Source organism: Bombus vancouverensis, chromosome 5, assembly GCF_051014615.1.
Source record: "Bombus vancouverensis nearcticus chromosome 5, iyBomVanc1_principal, whole genome shotgun sequence".
In the NCBI taxonomy this organism is placed as follows: domain Eukaryota; kingdom Metazoa; phylum Arthropoda; class Insecta; order Hymenoptera; family Apidae; genus Bombus; species Bombus vancouverensis.
This window is the reverse complement of record NC_134915.1, coordinates 13,260,332-13,279,780: the sequence shown is the minus strand read 5'-3', so window position 1 is coordinate 13,279,780 and position 19,449 is coordinate 13,260,332. Positions and strand designations below refer to the sequence as shown.

At 42.8% G+C, this 19,449-nt stretch overlaps 2 protein-coding genes across 4 annotated transcripts in view; one reads left to right on the top strand and one right to left on the bottom strand.

Annotated features, from left to right (window-relative positions):
• Positions 1 to 2,951: 2,951 nt before the first annotated feature.
• On the top strand, positions 2,952 to 9,899 carry LOC117156097 (adenylate cyclase type 10). Its single transcript, XM_076618693.1, is given in 23 exon segments — positions 2,952 to 3,134; positions 3,196 to 3,332; positions 3,419 to 3,645; positions 3,713 to 3,819; positions 3,892 to 4,019; positions 4,091 to 4,445; positions 4,529 to 4,735; positions 4,811 to 5,085; positions 5,152 to 5,442; positions 5,532 to 5,706; positions 5,775 to 5,877; positions 5,957 to 6,180; positions 6,256 to 6,442; positions 6,525 to 6,734; positions 6,814 to 7,005; positions 7,087 to 7,382; positions 7,415 to 7,665; positions 7,742 to 7,862; positions 7,927 to 8,110; positions 8,164 to 8,248; positions 8,306 to 8,402; positions 8,473 to 8,754; positions 8,812 to 9,899. Coding segments are annotated over 22 exon segments (4,224 nt in total). The 5' UTR covers positions 2,952 to 3,134; positions 3,196 to 3,261; the 3' UTR covers positions 8,968 to 9,899.
• Positions 9,036 to 19,449, bottom strand: part of Cda5 (Chitin deacetylase-like 5) — a 40,991-nt gene continuing 30,577 nt past the window's right edge. Inside the window, exons 4-16 of one of the 3 annotated variants that reach the window (XM_076618934.1) lie at positions 18,464 to 18,893; positions 17,805 to 17,860; positions 17,366 to 17,520; positions 17,048 to 17,220; positions 16,892 to 16,941; positions 16,072 to 16,203; positions 15,188 to 15,229; positions 14,445 to 14,638; positions 13,354 to 13,579; positions 11,174 to 11,303; positions 10,787 to 11,094; positions 10,511 to 10,709; positions 9,036 to 10,372 (exon numbers count right to left, since the gene is read on the bottom strand). In XM_076618934.1, coding sequence (XP_076475049.1) covers positions 10,208 to 10,372; positions 10,511 to 10,709; positions 10,787 to 11,094; positions 11,174 to 11,303; positions 13,354 to 13,579; positions 14,445 to 14,638; positions 15,188 to 15,229; positions 16,072 to 16,203; positions 16,892 to 16,941; positions 17,048 to 17,220; positions 17,366 to 17,520; positions 17,805 to 17,860; positions 18,464 to 18,893 — 2,260 coding nt within the window. In that variant the 3' untranslated portion in view covers positions 9,036 to 10,207. Of the gene's footprint in view, positions 10,373 to 10,510; positions 10,710 to 10,786; positions 11,095 to 11,173; positions 11,304 to 12,022; positions 12,249 to 13,353; positions 13,580 to 14,444; positions 14,639 to 15,187; positions 15,230 to 16,071; positions 16,204 to 16,891; positions 16,942 to 17,047; positions 17,221 to 17,365; positions 17,521 to 17,804; positions 17,861 to 18,463; positions 18,894 to 19,449 lie in introns of all 3 variants that reach the window. The other 2 variants (XM_076618933.1, XM_076618935.1) reach the window with 2 other exon arrangements.

Below are 19,449 nucleotides of genomic sequence, written 5' to 3'. Positions count from 1 at the left end.
TAAAACTTACGTGCTTCGTTTATCATTCAAAATAGTTGGAAGATTCAAATGGAATCAAATTTTCCATGAAAATATGCGATGTTTCAATGTTTTCGTTGAGCGTCTTCCGTCTTGACAAAGTTCTCCTTTCGTTTAATTTTTATTTTTTTTTACGTCTTTTTTTACTTTCAATTATATTTTACGTTTTGGCTCTTTTTGTATCAACGAAGATACGGAGCGTATAGTGGTTTAAGTTAAGATAGATTACAACTTTATTCTTTTACGAAGTTTACGTTCCTTTCTTTACGATTTTAACCAGGATTTATTTCTTTTCTTTTCCTTTCTTATACTTGATGACGTTACGTTCCTTAATCGAATGCTCTAACACACTTAGTCACAGATCTTATAGGATTTATCATTTCAAGTTTTCGATATCTTTTACTATCTTTTACCATGGCGAAATTTGGGAAAAGACATATCAGGGTTAATCGGTTAAAAAACACTTTGTCAAGGGACGAACGAGAACATCGTAAATAAACCACCAAGATTTGCATATGTCAGCCAATTTATACTACAACTGTGTATAAATATCTTATTTGTGTACTAAATCGTGTATTAAATTTTTTAACGTGCATCAAATTCCAATATACGATAATGTACACGAACAACATAACATGAAAGGAGATCTATTTTTGGTTTCCTTATGTTCATGTTGAAACAAGACAGAATGTTTTATTACGGTGGTCATTGTAAATAATAGAAAATAGTTATTTCTAGGGGTTAGGTTGGGTTGTGATAAGAAAAAAAAAAAAGAATAATAATTCAAAAATAAATATAAAAACAGTACTAGAACAAATATTTAAAACTAAAATCAAAACCAACAAAAAGAAATTTGGGAATAAAAAAATCTATGTTTGTACTTGTAAATATTATATATTAAATTTTACATTTTCTTTTATCGTTTATAGGTTAGTTTATAGGTTTGACCCATTTGCATCATGACCGTGTTACTGTGTCCAGACATCAGTGTCGTTCAACTGATGATTGGGCCGTATCATCACGCGCGGCCGTATATCGGTAATTTTATTATTTTCGTTAACTCCTATAGTAAATGACTTCTGAATGGTTCTTAGAGTTTATTTGACATGGTATTTTTTAACAGCTCAAATGCTCGCAGGTTGACAGCAAAACGCGAACTGTGTCATATGTGGAATATTCCACGGCCGATAACAAAAAAAAGTCGCGGCTTGCGGAATAGTCCGCGCTCGATGATAGAAGACGATCGTCATGTGTCGAATATTCTATTTACGGATGCAAATGGGTAAATATATAGGTTTATTTGGTTCTTTTTTGACTAAGCATTACGCTGTTTTTTGTTTATTTTTTAAAGTAAAAGGTATCGCGAAATGCAACCATATAATTATTTTGTGTTTAACTATTCTCATTCTGGTATTATTACATACATATTACTTTTCTTTGTATTTGTGATATCATATTTTATGTGATACAAAATTCTGACATTCCCTTCTGTATTAATTAATAACATAATAAAATAGATAATTTATATAAAAAATGTATTTGTTAATATCCTTAATGTTCCGTTCTTTCTACTTCCGTGAATGGTGCAAGCTTGGAGAAATCCTTCACTTTTAGAACTCTTCACGCGCGGATGTAACCTACCAATCCTTTCGACCTATATCGTATCGAAACAAATGATGATCGAATTATAATTCTTTACGAAGTGTAATCGAGCGATTCCGAGTGAATTAAAAATATATTTCGATTTCCGTATCGTTCGTACTTAGATTTAATTAAAGAGTATAGTAATGTTGTATTGCGATTACGTGGAAACTGCGTGGACGCCAGACGTCATCGGACCGATATACAAAGAAGAGAGTACCAGTTTGCGAGAGGTTAATCTTTTTCTCTTTTTACATTTAATTTCGTATCCACGTATGACGTTCGAACAAAATAATTAGGTATTAAACGCTCACCGAGACGACAATTGCACTCGAATAATGGCGACATTCGTTCCTGATGAGTTAATATACGAGAGCGACTTATCCAAGAAGAATTTCCGTAAATTTACCGCGGTCATGGCGATGATCAGCATGACGCAATTTGTCGGCCTCTATAGAAAATACATCAGTGGTGAAAATGGCGGTAGCTATGCTCTGTTCTCTCTTCTGAACCGTTACATAGAGATTATAATCGAAGAAGTGTACCTCACTCACGGAGACGTGTTGAAATTCTCTCGTACGTCTATCGATTTCCATTGGTAATAAGAAAACAAATCTTTTCAAAAATCGTCGTTGCACGTAGACGATGCTCTGCTAGTCATGTGGAAGGTAAACAGAGATGAATTCGTTTCAAAAATGGTGCATCACGCGATTTTATCCGCTCAACGAATCCAGGATGCCGTTGCTCACACGAAGAGTGAAGATTTTGTCTCGAAAGGTAAGATAATCCCGTTTAGGTGCGCATAGTTAAGTAAGACGCGAGTCGTAGTAATGTATCGATCTTGACGTTCATAGTGAATATCGTAATCTCCACGGGAAGCTTGACGTTTTCGATAATCGGCGACGACAGAGCCAGACACTTTGTAATTGCTGGCAAGCCAGTCGAGGATCTGAAGCACGCGAAAAGGATCAGTTTACCAGGCGATCTTGTATTGTCCTCCAGTGCTTGGGAACATTGCTCACCCAGCCAGTATGAGTACGTTATCAAAGACGCCAGGAACATTAAGGTGCGAATAACTTAATTTCGAATAATTTCGAAGATCGAAGACTATCTTTTTAAATATCGATATATCATCGATTGTCGGTATGTGATAGATTATTAAAGTGGTTGGACCGCCGTCGGAACCATCGAGAAAAAGCAGCGCACCAGTGGATAACTTATCGTTGAATGGTCATCCCAATTTGTCTCAGGTGTTATCGGAAACGTCACTCGTCTCCGAAGTAACCGTCGATCCCGACATTGATGTTATACACTTTCAGAGTAAATCGTCCCGATTTAGTAGCAAATTAATACAGAAATGAAAGAATTAACGATAATGATAATTTTTCACAGCCAGAGTCTCAGTAGTCGACGCGTTGCGAAGACGTATCGGCATATACTTGAAAAGTTACATATTCAGAGAGGTCCTAGAGATCGTAAGTTTCGTAATTTCTCGTGAAATGTAAAACCGATTGCATAACAAAATTCTGTTCTCAGATCAAAGACGAAGAATCGTTGAAATATTTAACGGAATTGAGACAAGTTACCGTGGTCTGTATCAATATGGTTCCCAGTGAGTGTACCGTGTACGAGTTGATTTCTCTGGCGGACCAACTGTTCGAAATTATTCAAAAGTATCTCCGTTGGAATAGATTCATTGGAATTGAAATTGTTCTGTGCAATCGCTAGAAGTGACGAATGTCTTGATCTTTTGTTGCAGTGTAATCGAAGGATATTTTGGATGCCCGTACATGGTGAATTTATGCGAAAAGGATATATCGTTTTATATCATATACGGAATGAAAGGATATCATAATAGCGAGGAAGAGAAAGAAAGAGGAAGCGAGAAGAATAATGCAAAGAACGCGTTATTGACCTCGCTTCAAATAATAAAAGAAGTAAAACGCGTTTCTGGTATCAAAACGGTTCTGATTGGCATCTCGACCGGTGATCTTTTGAATGTTAAATGTCGAATTTTTCAATTTCAGATTTTACATTATTGCGTATTTAACAGGTATAGCATTCTGCGGAGTAATAGGTCATGCCGTTAGAAGACAGTACATGATTTTTGGTACGCCTGTCCAGAAAGCGATTTCTTTGGCGATTGTTTCATTCGATACAGTTCGTTTTCTAAGTTTTTAACAATTCGTTCTGAAAATTCCTTTGTAAAATCTACAAAAATATTTATCGTAGATATGTTGCGACTACGACACCGTTCTAAACAGTGATCTGCCCAAGGAAAAATTTCTTTCGCAAGGTATAAAGATATTGAGAAAGTTTGGAAAATGTCACGTTTACGAATTCTCGGCTAAAGATCCGTCGTAATTATGCCCTTGATCGTTAATTACACGTTCCATAACGTTGTTTTGGTGTCTACTTAAATCCATTCTAGTTCCAGGAAAACCGAATTACTGTCGAGCTTGGAGTATGTTTATCCCATTCTTGGCCGATATAATGAAATAGAATACTTCAAGGATATTCTAGATGACATCGGAGTGGCAGAACGTGTTTATTCCGGATTGCTTATCGAAGTTCTGGTCGAAACGTACAAATTTCGGTATGTGCAATTAAAATCAGAAATTTCATATTTATTAATCGCATAGGGCTGTGAGAGATCTGGCAAATCGAGGATTCTCGACGCTTTTGTCACGATTGTTCGAAACAGACAAATAAAGCTTGTTCAACTTTCTTTGCATCCATCGTATTCGGAGAAAGCTTACGCTGTACTGTACCATGTGCTTCTGCAAGTAAATTCAAGAATTTCAGAATTTCCTTTCATCTGTGTTTGCCAAAAGTACGACAAGTTTTTCGTTCTTTCTCGCGCATCTAGCTTTTCGAAGCTGAAGATTGCTCGACCATCGAGGATCGCGAAAAAGTTCTATCGTACACGCTGTCCAAAGTACTGGACCCAGAGGATTTCTGTTACCTGAATCCCATCATGAGAGTACAGTTTCCTCTATCGAAGAAATATTGCGAGGATACCGATTGGCAGCGTCACAAAAAAGCAACCGAGATCTTTGAAGATATATTAAACGAGGTTATAACGTGGCAAATGATTATTTTGAGAAAACGGTCTATAAATGTTATTATATGGAGTTAAATTTCAATTCAGGTCATTGGTTGCTTGTGCATCCTCCTGGACGACGTGCAATACATGGATCTTCTTTCCTGGCAATTTTTATCCTCTACTTTGAATAATAACCGCGTGGTTGTAGGCATGACGATGATGGAACCTACTTCTTCGGATAATTTATCTCAAGTCGAATCTGGCATTTATCAAGATAAGAGACTGATGAACAGAATACTGGACGGATTAGAGCCGAAATATTTGACAGCGTTTGCTTGCCAATTTTTGAACGTTATTGCGATTCCAGACGCTCTCGACAGGTAAATTCAGCCTAGTCCCTTTCTATCGAAACGTCGTACGGTGTATCGATCGCTTGATTCGTTTAGAATTCTTCAGCAACGTAGTAAAAATATGATTTGCTGGTGTGAAGCGTTCTTGATGTCAGCTATACAAGTTAATTCGTTGGAGGTTGTCACGATATCGCCTATGGAAGCGGCTCGCTATAATCTCGTTTTCCCAGATCAATCGCTATTGTCAAAGATCCCAGCATATTTGACGCCTGAAGAGTTGGCACCACCGCTACACTGGACGCAGATGAGCGCGTTGAACGTATGTATATCGTCGAAGCAGACGAGAGGTTTCGTTGAATCCAACCGAGACGTTATAGGTGACTTGGGGTTTTGTCTATTATTCGAATTACGTTTTCATATGCTCCAACTTAATATAAGATATTTTAAACGAACATCGTAACGTCGTTAGGCTTGAGAGTCGATATCTATAACAGAATGAACTTCTACGAGCAAAATTTCATCAAGTGTGCGGCAACTTTGGGTGACATTTTTCTACGCAGTATGTTGGACCACGTGATGGTTGACGCTACACCGATATACATACAAAAAGGAAGTATCAATTATTGCAAACAAATTTCGCAATTACCATATTCTTCCTGATTACTTTAGCCGTAGCACAGATGATCAAATTAAGGATTTTGGAGTGCGCTATGGTCCAGAGAAAATTCTATCACTCGACAGAGTCATTGTATCACATATTCAAAAAACAGAAAACGTTCAGCAACATGCATCATTTGGTGATCTGCGAATGTCAAGCGACCCGTTGGTTGATTCGACACATACCGATCATTCAGGATCATTCTGGATAATTCTGGATCGTGATAATGACATTCTGTTCCAGCTATATTTGTCAAGGAAACGTTGCCTTCGTACGCTTACTGTAAAATGTTGAAGTTCACAATAGCCTCGTTTCGCAAATTTTTTTACGATGTGCTCGCGCCACACGAAAAGCAAGACTACCACTCGAAGGTTGTAGACGAGCTTGAAAAGGAAACTTCAAAGTGTAATACCTGTGGCGGAGGCAAATTTTTAATAACGACCTCGAAGGACGAGTTCGACGCGATCGTAAGCATCTAAAAGATAAAAGCCAGTACTCGTAATCTAAAATGACACTCGAATTTTTCGTTGATTGTTTCCAAGCATAAGGAAGTGTCACAGGAACTAAATGTAACGGCACAGAGAAGAAAAACGTTCCACACTCGATACGATAGATTAGATACTAGACGAAGTACAATTTTTGTTGACGATACTAACAACGATAAGAAACGTGAGACTGCGAGTATTCGCAGGATTTCCATTCTGCCAACATATACTGACGAAACCGATGGTGAATACATGTGTATACTGAAATCGTATCAAACTTTAAACACATGTATGTACTTGCATCTGACTCTACTTATTTTCGATAGATCATACAGAAAACCGAGACACGAACAAGAACGGCGATGCACCTAGTTTAATAAAAAGAACGAGTCGATCTGCTACTTTGGATACCGTATTAGAGGATTCATGGGACAGCCGTTTGGAGCAATTTAGCTACATTGATTATCGTAATTGCAGATGTATTGAAGTGATCGATTACGTCTTCTGGAAGTTGCATCATCACATTTTACGGTCTGGTAACGTTTCACATTTCCCCTAACGGTGTAGTTGTTATAACAGCGGATAGTATAATTATTACAGAAATATATTTTTCAGACGATCCTGAGAAATTTGTCACGTTTATGTTGAACTATAGCGCAGGTTTAATCCAAACCGGGCAGCCTCTCTCTGCAATCAAATTTCTCGCGACCATGATCACTAATTTCGATATCGCAGAGATCAAGGAAAAGTCGAAAGTTGATGCTATAGATCAAGCTATTGACAAAAAAAAATACTTAATTTTAATGGGTAAAGTCTCCTAGTTATTGTATGATATTACAAGGCGATATTCAGTAGAAATCCAGTTCTTGGAACGCGGTTGTTGCTCAGGGGATGCTTACGTTGCCTGCGGAAATTATTCTCAAGCGAAGAAATTTTATACCGACGCTGTGCTGTTGAATGGCGAACTACCGCAGAGCGCCAAAGCAATCTGTTACAATACTGCGTTAGAAAAAGTGCGGTATAAGATGCTAGGTATTCCCAGTCATACCGTAAATAAAAACTCCGAGAAGGAGGTTGCTGAGAAGGTAGAGCACGCTATCGCTCTGCAACGGTTGTCCATGGCTTCGATGGTTCGAGACATTTGCGATCCACAAAACAATTTTAAATCTTTAATCGGAATATACGTATGACGTGATTGATGAAATTTCAGCTGCAGAACGAAATGAAAATGGCGGAACTTACCACTTTGCAGAGTCTTCGAATGGCGTTCGGAAGCCCCGACGGCTTCTTGGAGAAAGGAGAGATTTATGTATCCGCTGTGCAAACTTTTCGACAGCTCCAAGAACCATGCATGATAAAGTCCCTGGAGATACCGATATTATCAATAATTAAAGAGAAGCTTGTTTGGAAGAAACCCGAAGAAATGATATTGGTGGCTCGGATCTATCAGGCAATATTCGAAACCAGGTAATTCAATAGGTTTAAAATATCTTAATTCTTCGTAATAAAGAACAAACGTTAATAATTTATTCGTTGATGAAAGAATATTACAGGGCAAGCTGGTGGAAAGTATCGAGGTTGGAATAAATATCTGTAAAATATGTAATTGTTTGCGCTTGAATAAGATGAAGCTTGCTATACTACCGTCGCTGATAGAAGCTATGGTAAGGCTTTTTTAACGTAGCATCGTGAATCTTTTGTGCTTTAATCGCGGGAACATTATACCAGGTTTGGACGAAGAAGATATACGAAGCTGTCGATTTGCTGTACGAATTGTATCATCTCTCTCACAGGGACGTAGATTATTCTGCTATCATATGGTACTATGCTCTGTGCATGGAATTTTTGTTAGACGCTGCCATGATCTTGGAAACATACGAAACTTGTTATAATTTCTATAGAAACGTTGTAGGTAAGAATTTCTCCATAAGAATCTTCGCTGAGATTTTCTTTCATGTTTCTCAGCTTTCAGATCCAACACTTGTGCCTTACGGGATCCAGAGAGTGTGTTGCGTCTGACAAATTGTCTAGCTATCTGGCAATTGAGAATGTGAGTACTCGCGACACTCGATCACAACATTTACCTTACCAAATAATTTTTTTTTAGGAACGTAATAGTGACGTCTACGTTCGTGGAAGACGTGGTTGAGTTAAAAACTCAGGTCACGCATAATAACTTTCAGAAAATATGCAACTGCTTCAAGGTTAGAAAGAATTAATTAGAAAAGTATACGATTGTATGTAAAATAATAACTTCTCGGCCATTCATCGCAGGCACTCGAGTGTTATTTGTTAATACTGAAGCGTCAAATTCACATCCGACGATCGAGCGATCTGTTTAATCGACTGGAGAACGCCAAAACGATTATCAAGTTCCTTCGTAACCAGTCTCTATCCGCACCATTCGTCAAACCATTCTTGTACTTATTACAATCTTACATGGAACTGCTGTGTGCTCGAAAACTACGGTCTCGATCAATCCTCGTAAAGGCGTGCAAATTCGCTTCCTCTCAGGAGAACAAATTGGTTCAAGCTTGGATCGAACAGAACAAAAGGGTAATTAATAATTGTTGGATCATTTCCATGGTATCGTAGATCGAATGCATGTCGTAGACTTGGGAGGAGAGTAATTATAACAGTATGGCGCAGTATTGGGTGGAACACGTAGGTAGCATGGACGGAATCCGTTGGGAGGAGATTCACTCGTTCAGTGTGAGCGCTTGGTCCACCATATTGTACCCGTTTCCACCTCCATATTCTAGTTTTTAATGGTCAATTCCTAATGTATTCTGGTACGCGACTACGAAGACGATGCAGCAAGGAAATAGAGGTAGGAATTGTAGCGAAATGTTTATTGATTAAAGGCGTATTACAGTTTCAGGTTCTAAAAGGTATACACGACGATCCCCTCGTATACACGATATTTCGTTTAAGGTGAACACTCGGTTACTCTCGGTTCGTTTCTCTCGTCCGCAAGGCGATCTCCGCGCGTGCTGAACCTCCAGGTCGATTTTAGGAAACCTCTCGCGACCGATGACGATTCCAGTTTTTGTTTGCGTTTGCACATCCACGACAATATACTTTGTAATTAATTAATTCATCTATCGGATTTAGGCCGAGTACGCCAAGGATACAAGCTTCGAGCTAAACGAGAAAAAAGAATCAGCGAGCGGGAAGAGGACGAAGAGTGAAAGAGAGAAGATGATAAAGCAAGAAAATGGAAGGAACGACAACGCGGTAAGAAGATAACCGCGAATCGGTCGATGCCTCGATTTCAGCGTAAAGTATCGACCGATTTTTCGATTTCCACGATTCCATTTTCTGGCACAACGCTGTAAAGAAACTTTAATTGACTTACGATCACGGCTAATTAATCGAATGAATTACAAATGTTGATGCGATACGTTAGTTAATTACTTAATTAAAGTGCCTTGATTGCAACGATATGCAAAAAGACACTGTATCGATCTTACTATTCGTCAAACAAAACTAGGATCAATTAATACGGCCTAATCGAGTTATCTCAAATCGCTTAAATACAACCGACGTACATTAATATAATATACGACAGGCACACGTTGTATGGCGTGGCTAGAATTTTTGTACGTTTGCCGATCGGAATATAGAGACTCGAAACGTTCGGCCATCGTGCGCTCGTTCGCCGCGTCGAACAGAATGACTCGTTTCGCGAAACGAATGCCTCAATATGAGTCGAACGACACGTTTCTTCGTGTATGTTATCGAAGACCCACCGCGTGACGCTAGTTCCTTCGCGATTTGTCCATTTTCGATGAAAAGAGGGAGAGAAGAGGTGGTAGTGGCGTGATTTCGAGTCGATTTCGTTGGCGTACTCGACCTGGGATATGTTTCGTAGGACGTGGCTAGTGGAGAAACAAGGACGGGATATTAATCGAATCGGTGTAAAAACGTCTCATCTCCTCCGTTGGCGCTGCTACTCTTCTTCGGCTGGGTGGGCCTCGATCGCACGGAACACCGATTCTCTTTTCGTTCATTCGTGCGCTTCGACGTCGTTGTCGATACGACTGCTTCGTATTCCGGTCTTGCCCGTCCATGGATAGATGTCCGGACACGTCTGGCAAGTCTTCATGTACCTCACTCCGCTCTTGTGCCACAGATTGCAGACCTTGGGATTGTTACACTTCTTCGGCCGGTCCTACGGCGTACATGAAATAAATTAAGCCGAAGATTTATGCGTGGATCATTTTTTCAAAGCTTCTTCGAGCCATCTTCCAGAGTCGAGCGACCGAAGCAGCTTTCGCCTATTAAATAATGGAAGAAGATTTATGTATACCGGGTAGTTACATCCGAAGGGTTCGAAGGTGTGTAACAGCGGCAGCGGTGTAGGATTTCTGACCCATTGAATTGCCTGCCAGTTCGTCACGATCCACACGTCGTCCATAGCGACTATGGTATCTAGGAACGAAATGAAGCCCTCCTTGTGATGGGGCTGCGTGAACCAGGCGGCGTGATAGAATAGCCCAAATGGCGCTCTGAAAGGTAATTTCTTCTTACAATTAGGGTAACTGTATATTCGATCGATAACCGAGTAGTAATTCGCGAGACCGACCTGTTGGTCGTGTAATGTCTCTCGAAGTTCTTGATGAGCATCTTGTAAACACCGTCAGCAGTCGGTGGGTTGCTGCACGCGTCTCCCATCGAGCATCTACCTCCGTTTAGATCCTGCCACATCACCATAGGAACCTCCCACAAGCCTGGATAAGATCTGGTGGGGCACGGAGGAATCATGCAATCGTGGAACAGCTTGTAGTCCAAAGTGTACGGCCAACTCGGGGGTCGATTCTCGTATATCGGCATGGAGGAATCGTACGTGAAGTTCGTGTCCCACAACATTTTGAACATGTTGTTTCCGCCGACCTGTTTCGTTAGGATTAAAAACGTCGTTATCGAGTGCGTTATATTCTTCATTCTTATCTTTTTAAGAACGAAGGGTTACCGATAGGAACGGCGCCCTCATTCCCCTGACATCTTCCAGTTTGACGCCTCCGTAGGCTGAGAGAATTTCTCGCTGTCCAGCAACTTCTCGCGCCCATTTTCGCTGAGAGAACTGCTCACCGAAACTGTGCCTATTTTTAGAATTAATCAGCCTATTGGTCATCCGATGGTAAAGAAGACATGCGTTCGCAGAGCCACGATCCAAGAAAATCGATCGACCGGTAATCGTTTGCTCGCTTCCAAGTTACGGACGCGATCATGCGAAAATGATTCGAGAACCCTTTGCGAGTGTCGCTTTCCATCGATACCCGTGCAATGTTTTACGACGCGTTCGAAACCGGTTCTTGATCCGTTCTTGCATCCTGACCCATAGCGAGGTGCGAAAGCGGCGTCTTCTATCCGAATAAGCGATTGTGTCTCGCTCGAACGGACTAATCAAGCTGGCATTGGTTACTAATTGATCGGCGGTACATACAGGCTGAGCGTGAACGACTGCGATGCCCGACAATTGCTAGAATCGCTGAAGCGCCCCGATTGCTCGATGGTAATGAACACGTGATTAATGATCAACAACAGACGACGATGTAACACACGGTATCTCGTTAACTCGATCGATCGAGCAGCGATTCGCGGTGTTATCTTATGAAATACAGTCAATTACGTAGTTGCTTCGGATATCGTGTAACGTGTCGATCTTTTTGATATCGATAGACGAATACAACGATCAAGATCGTATAAAAGATTTTCAATTCGAAGGGAACTCTACCGATAAGAAAAAGGTAGAAAACGGCAAAAGATCGCTTGCAACGTTTTTGTTCATTGATTCTTCTTCCCTATCGAGAATACTTACGAAACCGTGTGGGAGGCAATCTCATGACCACCGGCATAGAGATTTTGGACTTGGCTGTAGTCGGTCCACTCGTGGGAGACGTAGAACGTGGCCGAGATGGGACAGCCGTTTGGATTTTTTCGTCCTTTCTCGAACAGGTCGCTGTAGAGACCCTTATTCAAATCGTTCACAGAATCGTCGAACGTCAGCAGAACGATTTGCGGTATTTCCTCCGGAAGGTAGTCACCTATTTCGGGGATCGTTGTTCCGGATCGGAGGGGAAAGGGCAAGGTGAAGGGGAAGGACGATCGGAAACGTGGACGTGTTTTATCGTGTGGGAACGTGTACGCCGATTGTTTGTATTTCCGTAATTTGTCGAAGAAACGGCAATGTCGTGTGCGTGAATGTACGTCGACGAGTGTTGCGATCGGTTCGGGTGTCGTTGCGTGATGGGAATGCGAGGGATGATTGAGTGATGCGAATAGAAAGAGTGAGAAAGAAAGAAGAGAGCGAAGAGAGAAAAGAAAGAAAAGTTGCGGTTAGTGTGCGTCATTAGTACACGGCACAGGTGCGGTGCACAGCTGGTGAAACTGCTTCGCGACCCGTGTCACCGTTCATCTCCGATCACGCTCATTTCACCAGCCGTGCGTCGCAATTTACGTTTTATCGCGATCCCCGACAATCCTCTAATTGCCTGGCCCGAGCGTAACGCGGCATTCGCAATGGGAGCGGAGCAATTTGTTCCGGAAACACGGCATCGTATCTGTGCCTGTGCACGGAGAGAAGCTATCGCTTCTTTCTACGAAACGCTCCGATGCGCGTCAATGAAATAAGTCGTCTACTTCTTTCCAAACAACGCGTTGGAGGACATCGCGCGACGATACTATCGACTCCACTTTCTTTCCTATCTATCCTATTCTCAGGCCTGAAATAACACGTCGGTCGAGAATACGAAATCTTACTTTCAGATTAGCTGGTTGTTGTTTCTTCCCTGCAGTCGGGATGTTGCTTTTCTTTTCCGCGCATCGTCTACTCCGATACAAATTATCCCGGTTTCGTTTGCACGAAATTAGAGGATCGTCGAAGAAACGAAGCGTTCCAGAGTGTTTTTTTTTTTTTTTTTCTTTTTGGAACCAGCGCAGATATATAGGCGACTAGTAGACTCTGAAGTCTGTAAAGTCTAGCGGGAGAACGTTAGTGGAAGAGTGACGTAGGCAATGACGTTCGATGAACCATGTATTACGCGAGCAACGAATTAGCGTAGAAGCGCGACATTCGTAACCTCGCCCGTCCCGTGTACGTAGTCAGAGCGAAAAAAAGCTGCGGCTACTTTTTCTTTCCGTTTAACTTACGAGACAGTGTGCGATGCCATTTCGTGGCCGTCCGCGTAAAGATTTTGCACCTGGCTATAATCGGTCCACTCGTGCGAAACATAGAAGGTGGCCGTGATCGGACAGCCGTTCGGATTCTTACGCTCATTTTCGAATAGATCGCTGTACAACGGTTTGTTCAGATCGTTCACGGCATCGTCGAACGTCAGCAGAACGATCTGCGGCGTCTGTTCGACTGGGATTCCACCTAAGTACACGACATTACACACATGTATCGTACGTTGCGCGATTTTCATTCGTTGTCCACTTCTAAGAGAGATCGCGAGATATCCTCGTGCATCGGTGGAATTTACCGCGACCGAATCCATGCGACACGCAACGCTTATCAGAAAAACGAAATCTCGTTGGATAAAGAAGCGCGGTTGATCCATTGCTTAATTAGAAACGAAACATAAGCAGAGACACCCGACTCTGGCAGATTCTTCCGGATGATTTATGCGAGGTATGCGGTTGCACAATCCACTCTAGACGCATGTACAGCTAGCTAGGCTGTTTTAATCGCTTACGTATCGCTCGCCTGCGGCCAAATATTATTACCGCGACTCGACGCGTTTCGTTCATGCCACGCGCTTTAATTTAATATATATGGATAGTTCTCTTTTGACATAACGCCTATAAGATGATACCTCGACGCTTTCAGCGTCGATATAGATACTTTTGAAACGCGAATGCCTAATTCGGATTCAAATCACGCGGGAGCTTTCGATTTCGAACAGTCTTACGCGCACGTGCGAAATTGCAAGCGGCTAGGCGGATCTGTTTCACTTTCGAGCGGCCCATGGAACGGTTATGTGTAACGTTAGAACCGGAGAAAGTCACGGTGGCTGCTAAACCGATCGGCTAAACTTAACATTCATGGCGTACGGACGCTTGCGTCATTGGCTACTGGCTACCCACGTTGTATCGTTCCAACTTCGATGATATCGATTCGACTTTTCCGCGTGTTTAGCTGTGTATGCGAGTCTCCTCGACGCGAAGCGCACCGGTCGTTTTCCCCTGCTCCGTATCGAGCGTCGAACGGATAAGGAAATAATTTGCGTGTGCTCGCATACCTGGAATGTCCGCGCCGCCGCAGCTGCAATCAGGAAGCAAGCAGACGTCCTTGCGACACTTTGCCGCTGGTTTGTCGACCTGAGGAGTCGGATAAATCGGCGCTGGCCTCGTCGGTGGATACCTGTAAATGTCGATGAACTCCTGCGCTTTCGATACGATCTCGGTGGACGGTTTCAAGGTTGGTCGCGATCGCCTGAAACGCAGAATTATCGATTTCAGAGAATCAATGGCGAAAAAAGGTCGCGTTCCGCAGTTCGCTGAAACTAGCTATTGTTTCCTTTCGTGCAACGTGATTTCACCATTCTGTCAACGACAACGTTCGTGATCCATCGATCAAAAATTGATTTATCTCTCTTGCCGTTTCTATTCTTTCGTTTTTACTTTTCCCGGTGGCCGATGGTATCCGTTAGAGGCGGATAATCGTTTAGTAACTTTATTAGCGACAGCTGTGCAGCTTACACGCAATTAACTTTCTAACTGCATTAATTCGATACAGTCACGTTCGTTCACCTCGTCGGCAACGAGAAAAGACACCGAGAGGCGACGCGACGCTAGTGGATCTCGTGATTTTCGACATCCCGGGTCGGATGCTCGTTTTCGTTGCAACGATCATTCTCGTAATCAACCTTTACGATGTTAACGTTGCGCGAAAGAACCTGATAATTTGTCGACTAATCGGAACTAGAGCTAGTTTCTCGAATACGCAGAAGAGCGAAATATCGTGCGAAGTATCTCGACTTACGGTGGTGCCGTGCCACGGTGGACCTGCTGTGGGCGACCTCGGCTGGAAGAAAAACACAGAAAAGGATTGAAGAAAACGGAGGCGTGATAGAAATCGAGGTAAAACGCGAGGAGGAGTCGCACGCGAGAAAGAGAGAGAGAGAGAGAGGCAAAGGAAAAGAAAATGAAAAAATCGGTGATGTTTCCGGTAGTGCACAAAAGGAAAATGTTCGACTGTCGGGAGAGAAAGCGAATGCTTCGTTTAGCGGAATACAGAGACCGGCGAAATCGGGTCTTGGTCGATGGAGACGCTGCAAGGCCGTTCTTTCGCCGTGCAGAAATCCAAAGAATCGGTTCAAGCAGAAACGGAACGAACATCGAAGATGCTGATCGAAACGCGTCGTAATTCGTTGTTACATTATCGAAAAATTTGGACGTGACTGAACGTGTTACTCTCACGAGAAATAATCCTAAGTATATTACGGTATTCAACGTCTTCGATCTCGCTTACGATAGTTTTACCACCACTTTCACGAACTCTTGGACGCGAGTATATAATGAAAGTGAACATGTACGAGCGTACTTACGCATTGCATTCAATCAGCGTTCACGTTTTATATTTTCGCGCTGAGTAATATCGCGTAATGATCTTCGATCATGGAACGAGTCCCCGCTGAATAAACACCGCCGGGTTTTTATCGAAACCTTTACGAAAGGACGGGGGAATCCCGTATGCCTCTCGACATTCGAAGAAAGCGAGAAATAATGTCGCATTCGTCACTATCGATTTGTCGGAATACTATCAAGCTGTGCGCGGTGATCCTTGCGATCTCAGTCCTCTCTGGTTGCATAATTCGGGAAAAAACTAGTCGACGACGACCGATAATGAGTATGTGGATACTCTACCTGGGTGCATTGACTGTGTAAGGCCTGCTGGTAGTTGTCGGAGGCTGCGTGGTCGTTGTTAACGGGATAAACGTGTCTACGATGGCATTTGGAGTCGTCACGTGAACGACAGGGTGGCTGAGCACGTTCGGTCTGTGCACACGCGACGATTAATTAATAAATTGACGAGAAACCGAGCAACGATTCTCCTCGTGTTCCCATCGACGCTTTCTGCGGTGAAGGACCGCAGACGGCACTGCTGAGACGGATCGTTTATCCAATTTTTCTATGTTATTAACCATGACCAATTGTGTAAAGTTTCTCTTTGTTCTTCTGCCTGTCGTTGACTTTACGTCGTTCGAATTAGAATGAGATTTATATAAATGAAATACAAAAATATAGCGATTAAAGCATCCGATAGAACAGGCGAGAAAAAGGAAATTCAGCTTGAAATGGACTTTTAGAAACAGCAAGTCATCCAGACCAGCTGGACGGGTGTCTAGCAGGTTGCGCGCGTTTGTCTGCGCCGACTACTATTTTTAACGCTCCTTAAACCGATAACTTGGCGCGTTTACGTAAGCACGATTTTCGCTTGATTTCACGGAATATCAGTCAGCGGTAAGAGTCAGCGAGCGTTGCACGGATGTGCCGATATCATCTTCAATTCCTAAGAAACGTAATTTAAAAGAATAGCAAAGAGACATCGATGAAAGCTCAAGGCGACGGTAGTTTCTTTCTCGCTTCACGCTCAAGGAGAGAGTTTGAAGGTTTAGCAGACATCGATGAGTATTTTACATAAAACTATCAAAGGTTCCGTCTTAATTAATAAAAGATTTCTCACCTGAACGACTGGTTTTCGGTAATTCGGAACTTGTTCTTGTTAAGCTGAGCCTGGACGTACATCCGGCACATGGCAAACAGAAAAACGACACAATAATGATTCACGATTTGCACCCAATTCGTTTCTAAATGAGCAATTAGACGCTTTCCATTCTACCTGATTCTCGTAGATATCGTAATCCTGCGCCGTAACGTCCTGGTTCAGGTTGTATTTGTCCGCTTCATTCACCGCGACCTTCTTTGGCTTTTGGTATTGTTTCGTGTTTACCTCGCTGATCTTGACACTCGGTTGAACGGGCACTGATTGATTCACGGTATATTGGTTGTAATCTAACCGGGAAATACCATCGATTACTTTTATCCAATTCATATTATTCCGGATGGTTTCATCGACGCGTTCGCGATCACGGACGACTTCTAGCATTTCGATTGGATAAACGAGTCACGAGTCGGTTTACGTAAACAATTATCTTACCGTCATCTTTGTAAATGGACACGTCGTCATCGTAAATGGTATAATAAGGATAACTCTGGTCCGGATCGTTGTAGTACGATTTGGAGATGACCGGGGCAACGGTGGACGCCAAGATCTTGGCGACTCTCGGCGACTCGGAGGATGGTACTTGCGTCCTGTGCCACGTTAAACAGGATTAACATTCTGGAACGTTCTCTTTAGAGGGGTACTTATCAACGGAGAGAGTTATCTTAAACGATCACTGGCAGCTAGAGCCGTTTCGTGAGATAATCGGTGTTGGAAGTTGGAAAAAAGGAACGTCGAATCGACGTTACGTAAAGGCGAAGCAGCCACCGGTAGAATTAAAGGAGCCCACGGCGAAAGAGAAATCGAGTAAAAAGGTCGTAGCGCGCGCCGCGGCAGGGCTGCTCGGTCCGATTTCAAAGCAGATTTTACGTACCTGTAATGGGCTTCCGTTTGGGCACGCGTGCTCACCAGACTCTCCTTTTCCCTTTCCTGCGGGACATTAATTGAGAAATTAATTCCCGCCTCGCTTGTTTTTTATTTCTCGTCGAATTTATCTTGCTTTCAACCACGCTAATTGATTTGGCGCCCGCGTGGCAACGATTGCGCGAAGAATTCATTTCTTACGAAAGTTATTTCCTACGCAACGCGTACGAATAGATTCAGAGCTCGAAAATAGCAGAGAAATTTATATTGTACGAACACGAGTCTTCTGTGTCCCCGTTTTTACGCTATGTAGACTTTCTTGTTTGGCCGATCGAGTCGGGCAGTTCCAATCGACCGGCCTACGTTTATCTCTGATTGATTTACAGTTATCTTGCCAAACGTTCCAGACAAATGGCAAACCGATACTTAATCATGCTATTTCTGAAGTAGAAGAAAGCGAGGGATTACTCAATTTATTGTAGCTTCGTTAGAACACTTAAAAAAACCAATATACAGGGTGGTTGGTAACTGGTGGTACAAGCGGAAAGGGGGTGATTCTACGCGAAAAAAGAAGTCGAAAATATAGAATAAAATTTAAAAAAAAAATTTTTTTTTTAATCTTTCCATCGATATATATACATATATACTATAGCGACTAAAGGAACTCACCGAAATCACGTTTCTTCGGAGACCATCTCTATCCCGCTGAACTTGGCCAATCGTCGAGGGTTGTCCTCTGTAGACTCGTTGCTGCCTATCGCTCTCTACCTCCGACGCTGGCTCGTACTCGTCCTCGTGATAGTTCCTGGCCTGTTGCCTCTGTCGAATCTGCTTTTCGGTAATTTGGGGTACGGGAGACGGCGTTGTCGTGATAGGAATCGGTTGTCTCTGAACGGGACGCTGTTGCTGTTCACGTCTGTGTTGTTGCTGTTGTTCTCGGATCTGTTGCTGTTCTCGGATCTGCTGCTGTTCTCGGATCTGTTGCTGTTCTCGGATCTGCTGCTGTTCTCGGATCTGTTGTTGTTCTCGGATTTGCTGTTGTTCTCGGATTTGCTGCTGCGGCCGTTGTTGCTCCTGAAGGGTCTCGATCTTTGCCGATCTGCGCGATTCAAGAGAAACGATTGCGTCACGGTTAATTGACGGCCTTTAACGATCATTGCGGCCGTTGGGTTGGGTGGGTTTTTCTCGACCTCTGAGATTTCGCAAAGTTCCGTGTCGAACACGGCACGCCGGAGGAAATAAAACCAAGTTGACCGTGTTAGCTTAAACGAAAATTCATTGCGATAAAAGAACGGCGCGTTGCGCTCGTAGCCGGACCAATCCGAGCGGATCGATTCGTCGATCGAAACGGATCAATCGTAACGTCTCATCGGCCGGGCGTGCCGATCGAACCAGTTTCGATACCAAAACACGTTGCCAGGAATGGCAAGGACGTTGATCAGACACGGCGAGATGAAAAGAAGTGGGGCACAGGTTGGGAAATCGCTTCTTTCCCCGATTACTCGTGCACAATACGTTAATGAGCGACCGGCGACCGCTTGTTGCCTAACTTTTGCTCGCACAAGGGAAGTCGTACCCGGTTCCGAGGTGTAGTGCTCTCCGCGAGAAACAGCCGGAGAGAGTGGGAGTTCATTGTAGGCTAGCGCTCGGTTATA